General features: G+C 40.5%; 1 protein-coding gene across 1 annotated transcript in view; it reads left to right on the top strand.

Annotated features, from left to right (window-relative positions):
- The window catches only part of PEPD (peptidase D), a gene marked incomplete at both ends in the record, with an annotated part of 129,684 nt that overhangs the window by 98,642 nt on the left and 13,073 nt on the right, over window positions 1–17,969 (top strand). Inside the window, one exon of the mRNA XM_080351659.1 lies at window positions 11,857–12,041. Coding sequence (XP_080207785.1) covers window positions 11,857–12,041 — 185 coding nt within the window. The remainder of the gene's footprint in view (window positions 1–11,856; window positions 12,042–17,969) is intronic.

Here is a 17,969-nt window from a genome sequence, read left to right as displayed (position 1 = left end):
TACAAATAGAAAGTTTCTATATGCAGTTTCTATTTATAGAAACATTGAAGTTTCTCAAATATATTGAATCTGCTACTATGTTGAGAAGAAATAAAGAGGAAGTATGCTTACCTTTAAGCTTTGCAATTAAAGCTATTTTGAATGAAGGCACTAGATCATAAACACAGTCATTAAGATTAATGAGCTAAATGTTGTAGCAATCACATATTTTCCATTTTCATCCCTTTGCAATTGCACACTGGGACCTCTGAACATTCCTCCCTGTCTTCTCTGTAGAGTAGTGGAAGGTCACAGGAGAAGAAGGGAAGGGAAGAAAAAAGGGAAGGGAAGAGAAAAGGGAAGGGAAGGGAAGGGAAAGAGCTTGTTGTGCTTGGTGTTCCTGATACTACTGCAAAACTTGTGTGTGTTTAAAAAAATGAGCAGGAAAAACTTTTTTCAGCCTCTTAGTATTTAGGGGGACACAGAGAAAGAATTAAAACACCTCAATCATTAAGGCCTATTGTCCTAAATTCCAGTTTAAAAAAAAAAAAAGATCTCTTTGTCTAGCAAACTGCTCCCAAAGAACAGCTGAATAAGGCCAGGTTGGCAGCCACTCAATTCCCTATCTCTACATTTATATGATTTAAAAAGCTTGTATATCCCAAGTCCCATTGAACCAAAATTGCATTCAGACATTAGCTGCACAGCTGGGAATAGTTGTTGATTGATGTTTATTTGTTTCAATAAAGTGAAAAATAAAAACGAGTTCCAAATATGCACAGAAGTTGTTCACCAAGTCAGTTTATGTGCGGTGTGAAAGTTTTCCTCCTCGGGACGCTGACATAGGGTGTCCCTATAGGATTTGCATCTCTGTACTTTTTCAGGTTGGAGCTCATGCTCAGGGGTACATGCATATCCCCATGTCCTGCATTTTACTTTCCAAGAGAGTAAGTATCGTGTTGCCTCTGGCTTTCAGGCTTTGTTTTTTTGGTAAATGCTGTTCAGGGACGTCTTAAAAGAAATCTCCATCCTAGAACTAACATAAGTGATAATGGACAATGGAGGTTTCTCCATATTTAGGTATGGGAGATTCCTCGCCTATTTGTAGCTTTACGAGAACTCAAGTTTCACATACAGATGTGAGGTCTTTAAGCTCTTAAATCCTTTCTTCCAGGATCAGAGATCAGCCATTGCAGATTTCATTGATGCCAGGATTGCCATATAATATTTGAGCAAGAAAATACAGTCAAAAGCACTTCAGCAACTACACATGTCAAGCAAATGAAACATCCTTTTATTAATCATGGAGATTTCAGCTGGTCCCTGGAGCCTGCCAGGGATGGATCCCTTTTGCTGTAGGTGCTGAATAGTGCAAAATAGTATGTATGTCCCAAAACACTACAGTCTTTTGAGGTAAAGAGGCCAGGGGGAGAGGGTTGGAGCAAACAGCCAGTGGGCACAGGCCAGCAGTTGTCTGGCTTGGACTACAGAAGCTTCTCTGTAGCTGGTGGTTCCGCCTTGGTCCCTGCTCCAGCTGCCTCACCAGGTCAAGTCTTGCGTTTTGCAGCTGAAAATAGGTGTCTGAAGGTGTTTCTCTCAAGTTAGCGGTAGCTTTCCACTCTCTCATTTCTTTCTCGTGTTAAGTAGATTTATGTCCAAACTGTGTGAGGTGTAGAACAATTCAGAGAAAGGCATTAGACCTTTCTGTAGGTCTGACTCTGAGGCCTTCCTTTAAAAATGGTCCTTGGGAGTACACTGGGATGAGATGTGCCAGTGCTGTGGTGTGCCACTGCCCTACACAACCTTAAAACCAGGCTTAGCATGTTAGCATTCAGGTTGCTGCTGCAGTTGTGCCTGGTGTCTGCATGTTGGCTACTCCTCCTTCTGGTTTCCCTTTGGTGGCAGGGGACCAAAGGAAACCTTGTGCATTTGTAGGTGCAGGATGCGAGATGAAGTTAGTTCCATCTGGTCTTGATCTTTGTCTTTTGGGCAGCTGTAACTGCACAAGTGTTGAGCTGCTGTGTGAAACGCTGTGCCCACTTCTTGTGCCTTTCTCCTGATTTCTTCAATTTTCATTCAGTGCTGCAGCTTCCTAACCACTTTGCAGTGGAGGGGCCTGCCTTAGCTAGTTTCCTCGCGTACATCGTTCCAAGAAGTGTTCTCAATTAGAAGGATAAACCAAAGCAGCCGCTTTAATTTCCAGTGTTTTGCCTCTACCCTGTTCGCCTGCTGCTGAAGGATTCAAGTAGTAAAGCTCATGGAGGTAGATACAAGCCCAGGGGTTTTAGTGGGTGAACGGTTTGTATTTTTATACGGCATAATGTAAACTTTGGATGGTAGGTACTCTTGAAATATTGATATATTGGTATCTAGATACTGAGGCACAGTTCCTTCAGTGAGACAGGAGGAGGTAGGTTTGGTGAACAAGTACTGGTTTAATAAACAACTTATTTTATATGACAGAAAATGCCGAATTCAAAGTACTAGTATGATTCCGTGTTCTATGTTCTAATAGCATGTCTCTAACAAAAAAAAGAATACTGGAGAATTTAGCTCAGGTAGGGTAGTACTAAGACCAGGGATTAGAATAACCCAAATAATTGAAGACCTGTTTAATTGGCAACTAATAGCCAGAGTATTTGACATAGCAGGTCCTTTTGGGTCCCTTCCAACTCAGGACATTCTGGGATTCTATGATTACTGGCAGTTATTTCTGTTAAGTTGAGCGGAGTTGTGCTTAGGAACATATGCAAATTCAAAATTTGCAGCTTCACAGATTACTGCTTCTTTTTCTGTAACTTCTTCAGAATTCATTCATTTTCGCTTGCTACTGTTTTGCATACTGCTTTAGAGTAAATGTCACCGTATTCAACTAGGATCGAAATTTATTATACCTAAAGAAAATAATTGTAACTGTTATTAATATTTATTCCTTCCAAGTTAAGTACAAGGTTCTCATTCACATGCAGTGGGTGTATTTTGCATGCAAGTCATTAAATCATTTGTGTTCTATTTTATGTAGTCCAGAGTTGTACTTAGCAGAACACCATGTGGGCACGCTCGCCTGTCTGTTGTGCTGTATAAGAGCAGTAACTAATTTTGATGAATTTTTGAAAGGAATTGGACTGTACGCTGGACTTTCTTGACAGTAGCAGAACAGGGAAGGGTGTGGGAGCACAGTCTATTTTACAGTTTGTATCGTTTCAAAATGTCCATATGAATTATTCCCATTCAGATTGTCATACTTTAGGCAAAGTGCTGCTGATCATTATTAATCTGCTGTAATATCTGAAGCAAAACAATTATTCTCAGAAATAAAACATTAATGACAGAAACTGAAGATTTTATACCAGTTCCTCGGAAGAACAAATGCTTTCAGGGCATGTTGTAACCAGCACTTGATATTCACAAATCCTGCTGATTGACACTGCAGTATTATTTTTCCCCACTTGCAGTTAAGAATGTGTTATTGTGTTAAAGACAGATTGGAAAGTAAATCTTGTCAATATATGTATTAAGAAGCTATTTGTAGTCTGCTCTCTCTTCTATTGAATGGAGTTGAGTATATTTTTCTTGCTAGCATTAATGTTCATAAATAAGTTTCCCTTTGAACACTAGCTCTCTGAGATTGACCCAGAGAAGGTAATATAGCTTTCTGTGGTAAATTAATTCCATTTTGTCAGTATAAATGGTTAAAGCATCAGCCACCACTTAGGAGATAAAAGCTGACGGAACTAAAGGATGCACAGACAATGCTGACAATCAAATTGCAAACCTTGCAAGGTATTCTTAAAAAAACCCCAAACAGTGTTGATGATTACTGGAGCTCTCATTATTGGGCACATAACCTAACCTTACCCAGAATAGCAGTAACATACAGCAAGAGGGGAAAGAAAAAGATGGTATTTTCTGTCAGATTCAGCAGATTCTCCAGCCCCTCCGTGCAAGCTGTTGAAATGCAAGATTTCAGACTGTGAGTCTCACTGCAAACCTTTGGGGAGCCGCTCTTCCCTGCTGGTGACTCCGGCCCAGGAGCTGACCCATGCTTACAGTGACCACTGCCATGTCAGGGAGACTAAAATAACGCTGAGCCATTTCCAAGTGTATAAAACTAGGCACTTTCAAACAGTCGAGCCTTTCTGCCCTGCAGCCCCTGTGGTGTGGCGGTCCCTGGCAGTCCTGCCGTGGCTGGGGACAAACTGCAGCTTTCCAGCTGGGTGTTGCCACTGCCTGCAGTGATTCCTCAGGGGTGCTGCTTGTACCAAGCAAATACATTTAGAAATCTTTACAGGCTTGGAGCCTGAAGTGGTTGCAGTTTTTTAGCTTTTCTCTGCTTGGTTTAAGGCTATTTTTTTTTAAATCCTTTTTTCCCAATTGCAACAAGTTGTAAGATTGTAATGTACAATTCTGATTTTAACAGTGACTTTGGGGAAAATAACCTGCTTTTACATGGCCTGATGTGCACAGATTTTCTCCCAGTTCAGTATTCAGGAAATGCGCTCGTTCTACGTTGTAATTTGAGTTGAAGTACAAAGTTCGCGAGCCCTTCGATCTTGACACTGCATCAGCTGTAGCTGTCAGATTGCAGACCAGCTAGACATAGATTATGCTGTTTGCCCTGAATCTTATCTAAACAGTCTTTTCTAAGCTTCAAATATTGATAAGTTTCCACAGTGCAATCACTCCCTCCCAGCACTTCTCTCCTTCCCCCAGTCATTTTTCCTCTTCTTTTCAACATACATTTATTTACAAGGAATGTGCAGTAAAATTCTTAGTGTCTACCAGCACTGCTGTACCTTTCCAGACATGGAAGAAATCCCTCCTTTCACTCCTGCATCTGTTCAAATTGCTTTTCTTAATGTTTCAGCATGGCAGACTGTTACCTCGATGTTGCCTCTGACACGTTACAGATCATCATGTGCAAGGTTTATAACAGAGAGGATGGGTTTACCCATCCAAATGAATGTGATATTGATGCAAAAGAAATACTGCAATACAGCTGAATAGCATAGCACAATTCAGCCTTTTGAAGAAGAGGTCTGAATTTTTGAGGTGATGTGGGCTCATCTCTGTTTCGCTTCAGTAACTCATGTTACTGGGGGATTGAGAGGTGCCTGTTGAAGGAGCCCATCCTGATTTGGAGCTGTGGCACTGGGACTCATGGCACAGAGCACACTGCAGTCCAGTAGTCCCTGCAGTGGGTATGGCAGGCATCTGACACCGCACCAAATATATCACAGAATCACAGAATCGACTGGGTTGGAAAAGACCTCAGAGATCATCGAGTCCAACCCTTGGTCCAACTCTCGTCCGTTTACTAGATCATGGCACTAAGTGCCATGTCCAATCTCAGTTTAAAAACCTCCAGGGACGGCGAGTCCAGCACCTCCCTGGGCAGCCATTCCAATGCCTGACCGCTCTCTCTGTAAAGAATTGCTTTCTAATCTCCAGCCTCAATTTCCCCTGGCAGAGTTGAAGCCCATGGCCCCTTGTCCTATTGCTGACTGCCTGGGAGAAGAGCCCAATCCCCCCCTGGCTAGAACTGCCCTTCAGGTAGTTCTAGAGAGTGCTGAGCTCACCTCTAAGCCTCCTCTTCTCCAGACTAAACAAGCCCAGCTCCCTCAGCCTCTCCCCATAGGTCTTATGTTCAAGTCCCTTCACCAGTCATGTTGCTCTTCTCCGGACCCGCACCGCCTTTTTTAGGATAGGAGAGTTAACAGGCTGTGCTCATCAAATGGCAGCCATATGCAGCCACGCCACCACTGTAAAATACAGCCTAAAATCGCATCCCTGAATTAAGCATCCGCATAACCATCTGATGCTGACTCTGCGAGGCTTACAGGTAACCACCTGCACAGTACATGAAGCTCTGAACAGTTGTCACTGTTGCCCAGTGGTGAGTACAGCTGCTTGGTTTCTCACTGATTCCTCGCCCTGTTGCAGAGTTGCCTTACCTGGTGCTGCAATAAACCAGGCTCATCTGAGCAACTGCAGAGTATTTTCTAGTGGCCCAAAAGGAAAGCATGAAAGTCAGAAATGCAACGAATTATCCTCTAACGCACAAGTGAAGGGGAAAGAAATAATTGTTTTTAGTATTTAAGTGATGTTTTGATTTGTTTTTTAGACTGGATTTGATTGTAACTTTCAAGGACCTATTGCTTTGTATCTGATATGGTCACAGCGTATTGGCAGATTTTAATGTGTTCCAGTGGTTTGCTGGCAGGACAGGGATTGCATGTTGTATCTGCATTTCAGTGGCACTGCCAGGAGACATGAGGCCTTTTGCCCTTGTCCGTGGACACTCAGAAATTAAATGTAACTTAACCTTAGCACAATTTGGGGAGCAGTTACTACAACCTTGCCATGCTCTTTTTGTTTTTTTAGTAAGATTGTGACATCTGTGCTGGCAAAAAACCCCCACCCTGCAACAACAAAATAACCCTGCTAAATCATTTGTGGTTTAATCATTGTCACATTACAACCACAAAGTACCCTAAGTAGCAGCCAAAAAAATCCTGTTAGGCCTTTTCAGAGCACTTTCTGACCAAAGTGGCTAAATACCATGCAGTAATTCTAAATTACTTTTGTGTGCTGTTTCTACTTTATGTTCTTGAACAGCTTCTAATAAAACATCAGAAAATAATCACTGGAATGGAAATACCAGTGAGTTAACAGCAACTGAGGAACAGTTTATAGTGCGATGTGTTACAACAACTCACCTTTTTAATTCCACTGTTTAAAAAGTTATGGTATGTTTGTTAAGATCTAGGGATGCTTTTGACTTCTGGTTTCACTAGAAGCATTTTCCTCCTTTTTTGAAACAAAAATCTTCCCTACCAACAGTGTGATCAAAAGATCACAGATAATTGCGATGTTTTTAAGTCCCTAAACCATGATGTTTTACCTGAAATTTAATGGGCTTGGCAAACAGATGATGCGAGAGGAACTATTAATGTTTTCAAGGCAGTAAAACAATACCTATTTTTTCTGTCATGCTAGTATCTAAGAATATCAGATAACATTCAGGTTGATGGGAATTAATTTTGAAAACCCTTTGTGGTAAACTTAATGCCTTAAGTTTGCCATTTTTAAACACAGTACCCCACACTCTGCTATACTGCTAGCGTGGTATCTGAAAACTGATAGCCTGTGTGGTTGTATACATTTTTAATTAATCTGTGATCTATTCTGTTTCTTTATCGGACGTATCCACTGCCTGGTTGTTTCTGTGTCATTCACTCTGTATCTCAAGGGATCTCAAACACTTTGGTTGCTGTAAAAGGTGGTTTTTGTCCTGGCCTCTCGCCCAGGCTCGTGCTGCGTGGCAGGTAACGAATCGTAACCTAATGAGCCTCGGTAACGGAGCTTTCCTGATGAGCCAGTTACTAGTTCAGTGACCTGTATTACCCAGTATCTCGTTTGGCAGGGAATTAAGGATGGAGCAGACACATCATCAGCAGATTTTCCTGAGTGCAGACTCATTTTGGTACGAGCTGTCAAAAGTCCAAGGACGCTCCAATCTGTCTTTCTAAGCCTCATCTGTCAGTGGAGTAGAACTGGTTTATAAATTTGCTTAAAGATAATAATGGAACTAACCTTTTTACACAAAAAGCATGTCCGCATCTCTGATAAACGTCTCTAAAGTTAAACTAATAGTCCTGAATAATGTATCAGTGAAACACCCTAGTGCTTGAGTGGCAGTGGGAAGTTGGTGCAAGCTGGTGTTGCAAAACAGCTGTGCAGTAACTCACATAACAGATATAGAGCCACTTGTGTGGAAGTTGTTTTGTTGTGGTTTTTAGTTGGTTTTTAACTGCTTGGTCTCTCTGCAAGAATTGCAACCTGGTGTTTGACTTGTGCTGCATCAGCTGGCAGCAGGTAGCAGAGCTCCCCACCAGACCACGCTCAATCCAAAATCCTGAAGCGCCGGAACATCCAGTAACCTCCATGAACTAAGGGTTCTTTGTACAAAATGCTGTTAATTTAGTTTTGTTTAGTCGATTGTTTTTCTTAGCATCTGCAAATGCTGTGTTCTTGGGCAGATTGTTTCCTGGCAGTGTGCGGAGAGGCTTCTTTGTTATAATTCTCTTCGTTTTAACATGCTAAAGCTATCCACACATAGATGTGCACACAGCTGAACAGAATATAGACATCTCTGTGCTTTAACACGGGGATTCACGTGTCCTCACTGCAAGTCTTTCTACTGTGTCCAGATTGCTGAATTGCACGTCATGTGAGAGTACCAAAAAATTCTGGTAGTGCCTTTCCTAGTCAAGGTACCTGTGATACTTAATTTGTCTGCTTCTCACTGTTATAGGAAGTTCAGTATGTACGTAGGAAATATAGATTAGCAGAATTTTTTCCCTTAGAGTATACTTGCTAGTTAACAGTTGAGTGCAGACACGCCAGCCATTCCAATGTAGGTTTGCATAGACCATTGTATTACAGAGACTCCAATTGCCAGATAAACCTAACATAATCTTAGGTTTAAAATAAATAGGAGGAATTATATATCCCTGTGTGCTGTATGTTAAATGTGTACAACATATGAATATACTTTAGGTATAAAATATACTAAGAGATCTTTCTTCAATTACAATGACTTCCTTTCCTCAGTAGATTGTGTACTCTACGTTTACGTAATTGCCTTGTTACTGTGAAGCAGTTATTTCTCTTAACAAAGTTAATGTTTTTGAGATTACAAGGGTGTTAGGAAATGTTCAAAGATTTCCATTTAGACCATCTTTCTTTGTCAAATTGCCCTTTTTTTCAAAATAAAAAGCAGGGGGAGAAACCTGTTTGTACCCTATTATTAAAGTTTATTCCCAACATGATGGGAATCAGCTCATATCAAACAAGACAAGGGTATCACCATTTTTTTAAAGTGGAGACCAGTAAGGGTCACTTCCCTGAGTTCACTGGCTCTAGTCAGCTCAAAAATATCCTTATGTTTTGTCTTAGCATACTAGTAATCGTCTCTGTATGTCTGTCTGCATTATACCATGCTTGTAGGTTAAGTGGTTTGGAAAGAGTGCAAAATACTGTAGTCATAGTAGAATAAAATGTGAAGCCAGAAAACAGGAAATGCAATTTATCTATCTATTATCTATCTATCTATCTATCTATCTATCTATTTTTTTTAATTGAGATTATTGAAATGCCTATGTACTTGTAAAACAAGATGTGTACTATTTAGCAGGGCACCTCCAGCAGCAGCTCAACGTCCCTCCAGCCAGAGCTGGCCCAGCGCTACCTGCAGCTTCTGCACCGCGTGTGAGAGCGGGAGCTGATGTACTTCCCAGCTCTAGCAAAACTGATGGCACCCGCTAGGACATGAAAGAGTGGTCCAGGGTCGCTTTGCTGGACTCTGTCCGAAGCGCTGCCCTTGTTCCAAGAGAGACCCCAAAGCTGCAGATTTTCCATCCAGCCTCATGGCTTATTTTGCAATGGAGCTTTTTGTTGGCCTCAGTCTCTAATGAAATAGGTAAAATGAATAAAAACCAAAACAGAGAGCACAGAGATCTGGGCAGGAGGAGGAGAGGGAAAATAGTCATGTTTTTTCTCAATGAGAGAAAAAGATAAAAGTAGAGGGGAGGAAAGAGGGGGTCTAGTGGATTTGTTCAGTGCCCAGAAATACTCAGGATTTATAACCACAACAATATTTTCTATTATGACAGTAGTGTCATTCATTTGCTTTATTAAACGTCTGCAGACAAGTGGATATGTGGTTTTGGTGTTTTCTTTTCTGATCAGTTTAATCCTTGTATCTCTTCCTTGTTTTGATAAAGGTCACTGTGTCTTTGTGAGTGGAGTCTGGGGGTTTGGATTGAGATAAATAGTACCAGCACAGCTGTAAGGGAAGCTGCATTATAAGCATCAGTTCTTCTCTCAGGCACCTCATCTAAACTTGACTCAGAGCATCCGGGATATGGTTGTGTTTTGTCTTACAGCAACACAGTTCTGACCTTCATTTATATCAGAAGATGATGAGGCTTCAGGTAGTTGACCAGCATCAGGTGTTACATGTGGCTTTGATGTCATGGAGGTGAAAAAAGAAGACTATTTCTAATATTCAGCTAAGAAATCATGGAAGAGATCTCAAAAGAACATCTAGTGTCCCCAGAAAGAATATTAAAGACTTCTAGAGCAGTTGGAGTTGACTGCGAAGTCCAGAAGCTGAACTGGAAGTTACGCACAGAAAGTCTGTATTCCCACAACTACAAAATAGAGAGGAGACCAACTATGATTCAGTGGTTCTTCCACTTTGGTATCGGTAATATCAGCGCAATAGATTGCAGTGATTTCAATTTATCATGCAACAGATTGGAGCCTACTGGGAGATAGCTGTGAAACATAGATGAATCTAGAGAAGTGAAAATGGCAAAAAAATCAATGTTAAAAAGATGAATTGTTGTAAAGTATGAAAGAACAGCTGGTTATAATTATATTAATTCTTACTGAAGGAAAAATCAGAATTCCTTTTTAAAGGAGGGAAAACACAAAAATAGCACATTTTCAACAGGAAGGCTGCACGTGTTTTGCGGATGAGCACTGTGCACCTGGGCACTGTTGGCTTTTGTGAGGAAACAGCAACCAGGGGTTTGTCCAGCGCGTTGCTTAGCACACCTCTGTCTCATGGTCGTGTTTGGGTGAGGAAGGTGCTTCTTCAGCTGCATGCATGCAGCAAGCTAAAATGTTTGAGTAGTTTGGTGGGGAAAAGGAGGCTGCTTGGTAACTAATTTACACACTGAGCTGATCTCCAGTCAGTGTTAATGGGAACGTAAAGGTGCATCAGTTTCTGTGTGGACAATATGTAAAACAGAGCAGCCACTTGCTCTGCAGTTTGTTTCTGACCTTCATATCAGAGCTGTACAAGGCAACTGAATTTTATTTAAGCACTCCCATAGGATGATTTTATTTCGGCCTTTGAAGCCTTAGTACTTTCAGCAAAAAGTGCTAATGTAATTATGATATCACATTCACGTTAACAAGACCCTAGAGCTGCATGTTTAACTGGATTAAAGCAAATGGAACTTGATGGGAGTTTGGCCTTTAAAATCGCTTGGTTTTTATTTATTTAATCATGCCAAAATTGAACAAGGAAAATATTCTCCTACTGTACCTTAGCCCTAGTTGTCTTGACTCTGCAACCGCTCTGTTGATGATGACTCAAAGCCATGGTGAACTAATTAAGACAGTACTGTGTTAGTAACAAAAGAGCTGCTTTCTTCCTCCCTCCTCCTCCCAGCAGTTTGTCAAACAAAATTGTATCCTATACCAAAATAATAGAAATCTAATGTATCCTGGCACTGTCTCTAGTCAACCAACAGTATTTTGTAATGCTGTTTTAGTACGTGTATTAGAGGACCTTTGTTTTACGCAGCCTATTAACACAAGGGAATCATTAATTTCTGGAGAGCGGCTTTGCCAGAAAGATGTGGGCTTTAAATCTTGCACGTACATAGGAAAGTACTGTCCATCTCGAATGTTCAAATGGGTAGGATCATTACCGAAAATAATAGTATAACAATATTCTCTGCATTTTAAATAACTGCATTTTACAGTTGACATTCTTTTCGAAAGCTCACTGATACATTTGCATTTGTGTAGATGAGCTTAGATACAGTGTCTTAACATTTTTTCATGTGGATCAGGATTGTAACATGCTGCTGTTTCTTGTTTGTAGTTTTCTGTGCTTCACATGCATGTTAAGATAATTTTGTCTTGTTTAAAGCACTTTTGTGCTAATGTAGTTGCTTCTTCCACCTTTGTTTTTTTATATAAACAAAGAACACATGTGTTATATCTGCTTTTTGGAAGTTGTCTTTAAAAACTTGTAGCAATAGTTAACTCAGCTTCTTGTTTCTGCTCTCTAAGGGGTCTCCTGGCCTGATATGCACCGTCTGGCTGACAGAGTCCATCTGGAGGAGTTGACTAAAATTGGCATTCTGAAAGGCAATGTAGATGACATGGTGAAGGTTCATCTGGGTGCAATATTTATGCCACACGGACTTGGACATCTACTTGGAATCGATGTGCACGACGTTGGAGGCTACCCAGAGGTTAGTGTTAGTCCATCCTCAGCGGCCTTGCACATTAACCCCTCTCAGTTCGATTGGCATTTCTCTTAGTTTATGCATGGTTGGCCGGTTGCATCTTCTCAAAGGTAGAGCAGATGTGCAGTTAAGTGTACCTTTTTCTGGATGTGATGTTTTATGCAGTTTACTTCAGGGGATTCTATTAGCTCATTAAAACATGAATTGCTTCTGGGGAGAAGTCAACTGATGCTGCCTTTGGGGCATTCTTAGTCTGTTCAATTTCTACATACATTGTCACTGCTGTAATGTATCACTCAGGCACACCCTGTGCTGTGACAGGGAGCATCTCAGTCTGCCTGAGACCTGCGAAGACTCACTTGCTCCATTCCAGATGTGAGACAGCTGTGAAAGCCCACTGCTGCACCTGGGCTAGTAAATCCTGATAGCCGTGTCATATGGAAACAAGCTGGCTCACGTTCCTGTCTTGAACTTTGATCTCATGTCAACATGGGCACCAATGTAGATGTGTAGTCGTGGAATGAGACTAGAAGGAAAAAAATCCATCAAGTCTTCCAGTTTTTGCAAACATGAAAGCATAACTTCTTGTATTCTGAGTTTCTGCAGAAAGCACAGAATAATTACCATTTTCCTTGAATTAGCATGATGATTTGTAACTGAGATCTGAAAGCAGAGTGGGTAAAATTCTGTAACCAATGAATGGTAAGATGTTTGCAATGATACCAAAAGGAAAAAAATCTCCAAGAGGAATTGAACTTAAGATTTGAATAAAGAAAGGAAGTTTACAACAGCTTCAGAAAGATTTCAGAAGGATTTTCTGTGTTATGTTTTGGTTATTTGAGGCTGACTGTTTAAGGCTTTTCAATATTAAAGTATTAAAATGAATCATTTGCCTTCTCCCATATGTAAGGTATTCTTTCACAAGAACCTGACGAGGAAACTAAGAACTTTTTAGGTAAGGTTTAAGTGGATTTTGGAGTTTGTTCATGTTTGGTGAACAGGCTACATAACAGCTGCTATTGCTGCGTTCACTTCTGCGGGCAGGGAAGAAACAGCATATAATATTTGAGAATACTCATTATGTTCACAGTATAATTATTGTTGAGACTCAATACTGTGATGACAATGTATTGGCATCAGCTAATAGACGTAATAAAAATGAAACAAAAATCAAAAGCAACCCTATTTTGATGTTAAGATTTCTCCCCTAGCTAATACAGAAAGGATGGATGTTTCCATCTCTGTCTCTCCCATGTATATTCTCTCTCTGTGTGTAAGTAGAGGCATTCAGGAAAGCACAAGGGATGTGATTTCTTGGAGAGTTCATGGACTTCGTAATCCAGGCCCCCCGATGTTGCATGCCTTTGCTGAGATTGCTTTTGCTCGTGTTGTGAATAACCTTTCTGAATTTGGTGGACTTACGTAAACTGGAACAGATGTTCAAGACTTGGTCAGATAAAGAGAGAACTACATTTTAGGAGCAGGTGAGAAGAATTGTGAGAGTGAAAAGTATCAGGCTTGGGTTTTATTTAGAAACTGTGTGCTTTGAAGGTTAAAATACCTTTATTTCAAGGGAGACTTATAGAACTGATTTTTGGGGAGTATAGAGCAACGAACCCTATAAGCCTTCCATCTCTCAGCAAGTTTCAGTAGTGTAGCATATGAGCTATCAGATCAGTTTTTGAAACTAATTTTTATTCACATATGACCAAATTTATAACTGTTAATTAGCCGGTGTATTATATAATTTAAGGGTAGTTTTTCTGAAAGCGGTCAATCTATCCACAGTTTTGACAGAGCAACCAGCTATAGGTAAAAATGAGTTTAGGGATTGTATTGTCAAATGGTTTAGGGTCTCCACTTTCATACTTAGCGTGTAAAAATACCAGAGCTCTATGCAGATAGAGAACTATATACCTGCAAATATTCAAAGTATTTGTTTATGTAGACATGCAACTACATTCTTATATGCATTCTGCATTACTTTCAAAATCCAATGCCGAATAATGCATTTCCTGAATATGAGGGAAGCATGTATGTAACCTCACAAATAGCTAACATCCTGTATTTGCACATAAATGTGCATGTAGATAGAGCTTAGTTTGAAAAATAATGAACTTGGGGTTCTGCAGAGGAGGGGCCCCTTTAAGCTCTCTCTGCAACTAATTCCTCCTATGTTAGACCCATCACTTCTCTCTGACCCAAAGCATGAAGCTCTTCGTGTTGGGTCGTTTGACTAAGGCGACTAATGGTGGAAAACCCCCATCATCAATGGGGTGGACGTCCTTAGGGTTCTCTGGGCTTGAAGCTCTAATGGGAGGCAGGAGGGAGCTGCAGGGCTGGGGGGACGTGGTTTTCCCCAGCTAAATCTAAACATGAGCAACTGGGCACCTCTCACCTGAGCATGGTACGTGTCTGTATTAAATGGGAGGAGGTTTTTCTATCCATACCTCGTTGTGTCATGAGAAAACAGATTCTGAAGACACCTAGTACACTGTGGAGTGATTTTTGGTGTGTTTTAAATGTGTACCAGCTAGCAAGATTTTCCCAAGGAATTTCATAAAACCATTTGTGTGTTTATTGTAGACTTAGCCCATGCCTGTAGTATCATGCTCTTTTTTTCTAGCTGGTTAAGAAGCAAGTTATTTGCTTTTGGCCAAGTGAATTTCTGGGAGAATTACAAAGGATTTTTTAAAAAATAATAACTTTCCAAGTGGATATTATTCCACTATTTTTCCTCAAGTGTAAACAGTTACATTTGGAATAATACAATAAGCTTTAATTTCCTAATTTTTATTCGTCACAAAGTTTTGTGTGTTCCAGAAAAACTATTTCCAGACATTGTTAGCTTAGATTAGTTATTCATTGGTAGCCAAAGATTTCTTTTTTCAAAATTGGCAATAATAAGTTTTCATCTTTTCCAGTAAGCTGCTTTCACATGCAGCATCGAACAAGCACTTTATTCCTCTTTGACAAACACAGTAAAAAAAACTTGCACGTTTTCTGCAGAGGATTTGAAAAATGTAACATGTCCTTTCCTTTTTCTTGCCATGGTAAAGAATAATGGGTTTTGGCCAGTAAAAAGTGCAGCTTAGCAACAATGTTTAGGGCAAGATTTATTAAAGGACGTCACCACCAGTATTTCCTATTGAAGCACGTAAGTAAATGTCTTGATTTTCAGAAGCAGTCGGTTGTCAAGAGCTCCTTCGGGAGTCGGGTCTCCTGCAGTGTACCCTGGTATTCCTCACGGGGAAGCCGAGCGCTCCTTTGAAAGTGTGTCTGCTTCTTTTAAGGGTCTAGCTACAACTCGAGCAGTTCTGAAAATTCAGCCCCAGTGGTACTAATCACTTCAGAAAATCTGGCCCTTAGTCAGGCAGAGCCAGCTTCAAAGCGTGAAAACTCCACTGGGCTTAGCTTCGGCTGTAAAATTTAATCATGGAGATGGTTTTCCCACACTGTTTCATTTGTTTCTGGGTAAATTCGATATGGGATATAAATGAGGGTTTGTGCCTGTTGCAATGGAGAAAATGTGGTAGGTGATCCCAAATTTTCAGACCCCGAGGTAGATGGGGCTGAAGTTTTCATTTAAATCTAGGTTCTGTGTCTCTAGATGCTTGAGTTGATTCAATTTCATGTTATATTAATTGACTGTAAGGCTCTAAAGAATGCTAAGTACATTTGATGACTTTCTGTAATAATAAGCCAGTTAATTTAAGTTAGGTTAATAACTACTGTGATTTTAACATCTTGTGAATTAAGAGTTTCATTTTGTTTCGTCTTTTAAAATTACAAGATTTACCTTAGCTTAAAATTTTAATTCAGTTCTCTATTCTCATGAAAAGCTGATCCTTTCATCGCTACTCTGCATCAGCAAATTATGGTTGGAGGTTGGCTTTGATCCTGGAGTTATCGATGTCCTTCATTACTGTGCATGCTTGGGGATCATCTCTGCTGCTCAGGCTGTGTCTGGCTCTAACAGAAAGCTTGATCCTGGATGACCAGTGATTCAGGTCACCAAACCTACTAGAGAATACAGGAATAATCTTGTTCCCTTTCTTGTTCTGGCAAAAATTATTTTTATTATGTATCCTATTTTATGCTGAAGCAGAGAATTTTGGTTTTTTGTGGTTAGCATTGCAAATGATGCATTAATGGTTTTTCCTTTAAGAAGTAGAGGATGAGGTGAATTTACCAAGAAGCCTAAAGCTGTTATGTAGAGTCCCGGTGATGCAAGTTGATTCACTTGGCCATGACCTTGCACGGCCCTGCTCTGGCTGTGCGCACCCAGGACCTGCAAACATGAAACAACCTGTACGGTAGGAGCTTATATGAGCAAAGAATATAAGGGCTTTCACCGGTTTTAACACTGGGTTTTGTTCTTGCGATTGCACATGTTGAGAAAAGATTAGAAGAGAAAAACGGCTGCTTCTACTTCATGGGGTACCCATAGTGCTTGTTGTTATCTGTCGAGTTGAACTCCAGCCAGGAGAGTTTCCTGCAATGTAAGATTCTGCTGTGGGATTGTAAATCCCTCCTGGACTTAGGTTAGTAGATCCTCCTACCCCACTGCAGCATCTTAGGTGTGCTCAGAACAGTTGTGATCAGTCCCCAGCAGCTTTTCCCTGTGAGGAGAGGTGCTGGACTCTGGGTGTCCATGTGAGCTGAGGACTTGGGCAGAGGCAGAGGAGGAGGAAAGAGGAGGAAGGCTCAGGTGCTGTGTCGGTGCCGGAGTGCAGACCCTGCCCTGTCGTACCCCGCTCCTTCCCTCCTCCTCGGAAAAAGAAAGTGTCTTGTACTTGGGGTTTTTATGTTGCTTGGTTTGGGTTTCATTAGTTGTGGTTAATTTCTTTTAAGAAGATACTTGCTTATGATTGTTTTACGTGCTGAATTTTTTTTTGCAAAAGGCTTTGTATGCTAAGGGAGTTTTTATCTGAATGTTAATTGTCCAAATCTTCCTGAAATTTTGGTGGAGAATAACAGAGCTTCTGTGGTTTTGAACAATTCTTTCTAGGCGCAGAAGGAGAGAAAAAACAAAATAGTACACTTCTGCTTTCAATTATATGTAAAAGTGAGGTACAAAAAGTATCATCGTATGCTTTAGGGGTTTTGCTATGCAATTTCCACTAATATTAGTATCAAAAGATCAACAAAAAGAAGCCTTTTCATTTAAGGCCATCCTCCTGTGAATGCTTTCTGTGTGTCAAAAGAAAACCTGTCCATTAGATTTTAAATGGTACTTGTCATTGGTCTCATTTTAAAACAGTGTTGCTGGCAGCTTTTGCAATTCTTCATCTCACATCTTGCAAATTCTCTATCTAAATAATCTCCTCATCTTCCAGGTTTATGTTGTAGTTGTCAACTTGTTGAATTTTTACTGCGTGCTGTTTCTTTTTTTCTCATTGTTAAGTTTTAAGAAAAAAGGAAAAAATATAATCTTTGTGTTTTATTAGTTCCATTATGATGGCAATGGAGCTTGGTGACATCTGCAGATCAGGAAGCAAAAATGGTATGGAAAGTTATGCTCAGAACCACGCTGTAGCGATGGACTGAAATTCAGCTCTATCTGACTCAGAGCAGGCAGCAGTGCCTTGAATAAATGGCAGGCGATTCTTCTTCATTCTCTGCAATAACAGGAAAGTTATTAGGCAGCTTAAACGTGATACCACAGTTAATACCTACAAAAAGACAAAAGTGTTTCAAATAAAAATAGCCAGTTAAACATTGTGTGCCCTCCATTCCCCCAATATTAACTTAGAGCTGTGTCCCAAAGGCACCAGCTAGTAATTAGATTCTCCTGATGAAGTGGAAGCTTTGACTTGCAAATGCCACAAGTGGTATGTGATGCTTGGGGCATGTTCTCCTGTAACCTGCTGCTGATTTCAAAGACAAGAGCGCTGAGCAGTTCCTCTAGGTGACTATAGGCAGCTCAGGCTG

The sequence above is a fragment of the Nesoenas mayeri genome, assembly GCF_963082525.1.
Source record: "Nesoenas mayeri genome assembly, chromosome: 12".
Lineage (NCBI taxonomy): Eukaryota > Metazoa > Chordata > Aves > Columbiformes > Columbidae > Nesoenas > Nesoenas mayeri.
The sequence above is the reverse complement of the archived record's forward strand: the minus strand, read 5'-3'. Positions and strand labels throughout refer to the sequence as shown.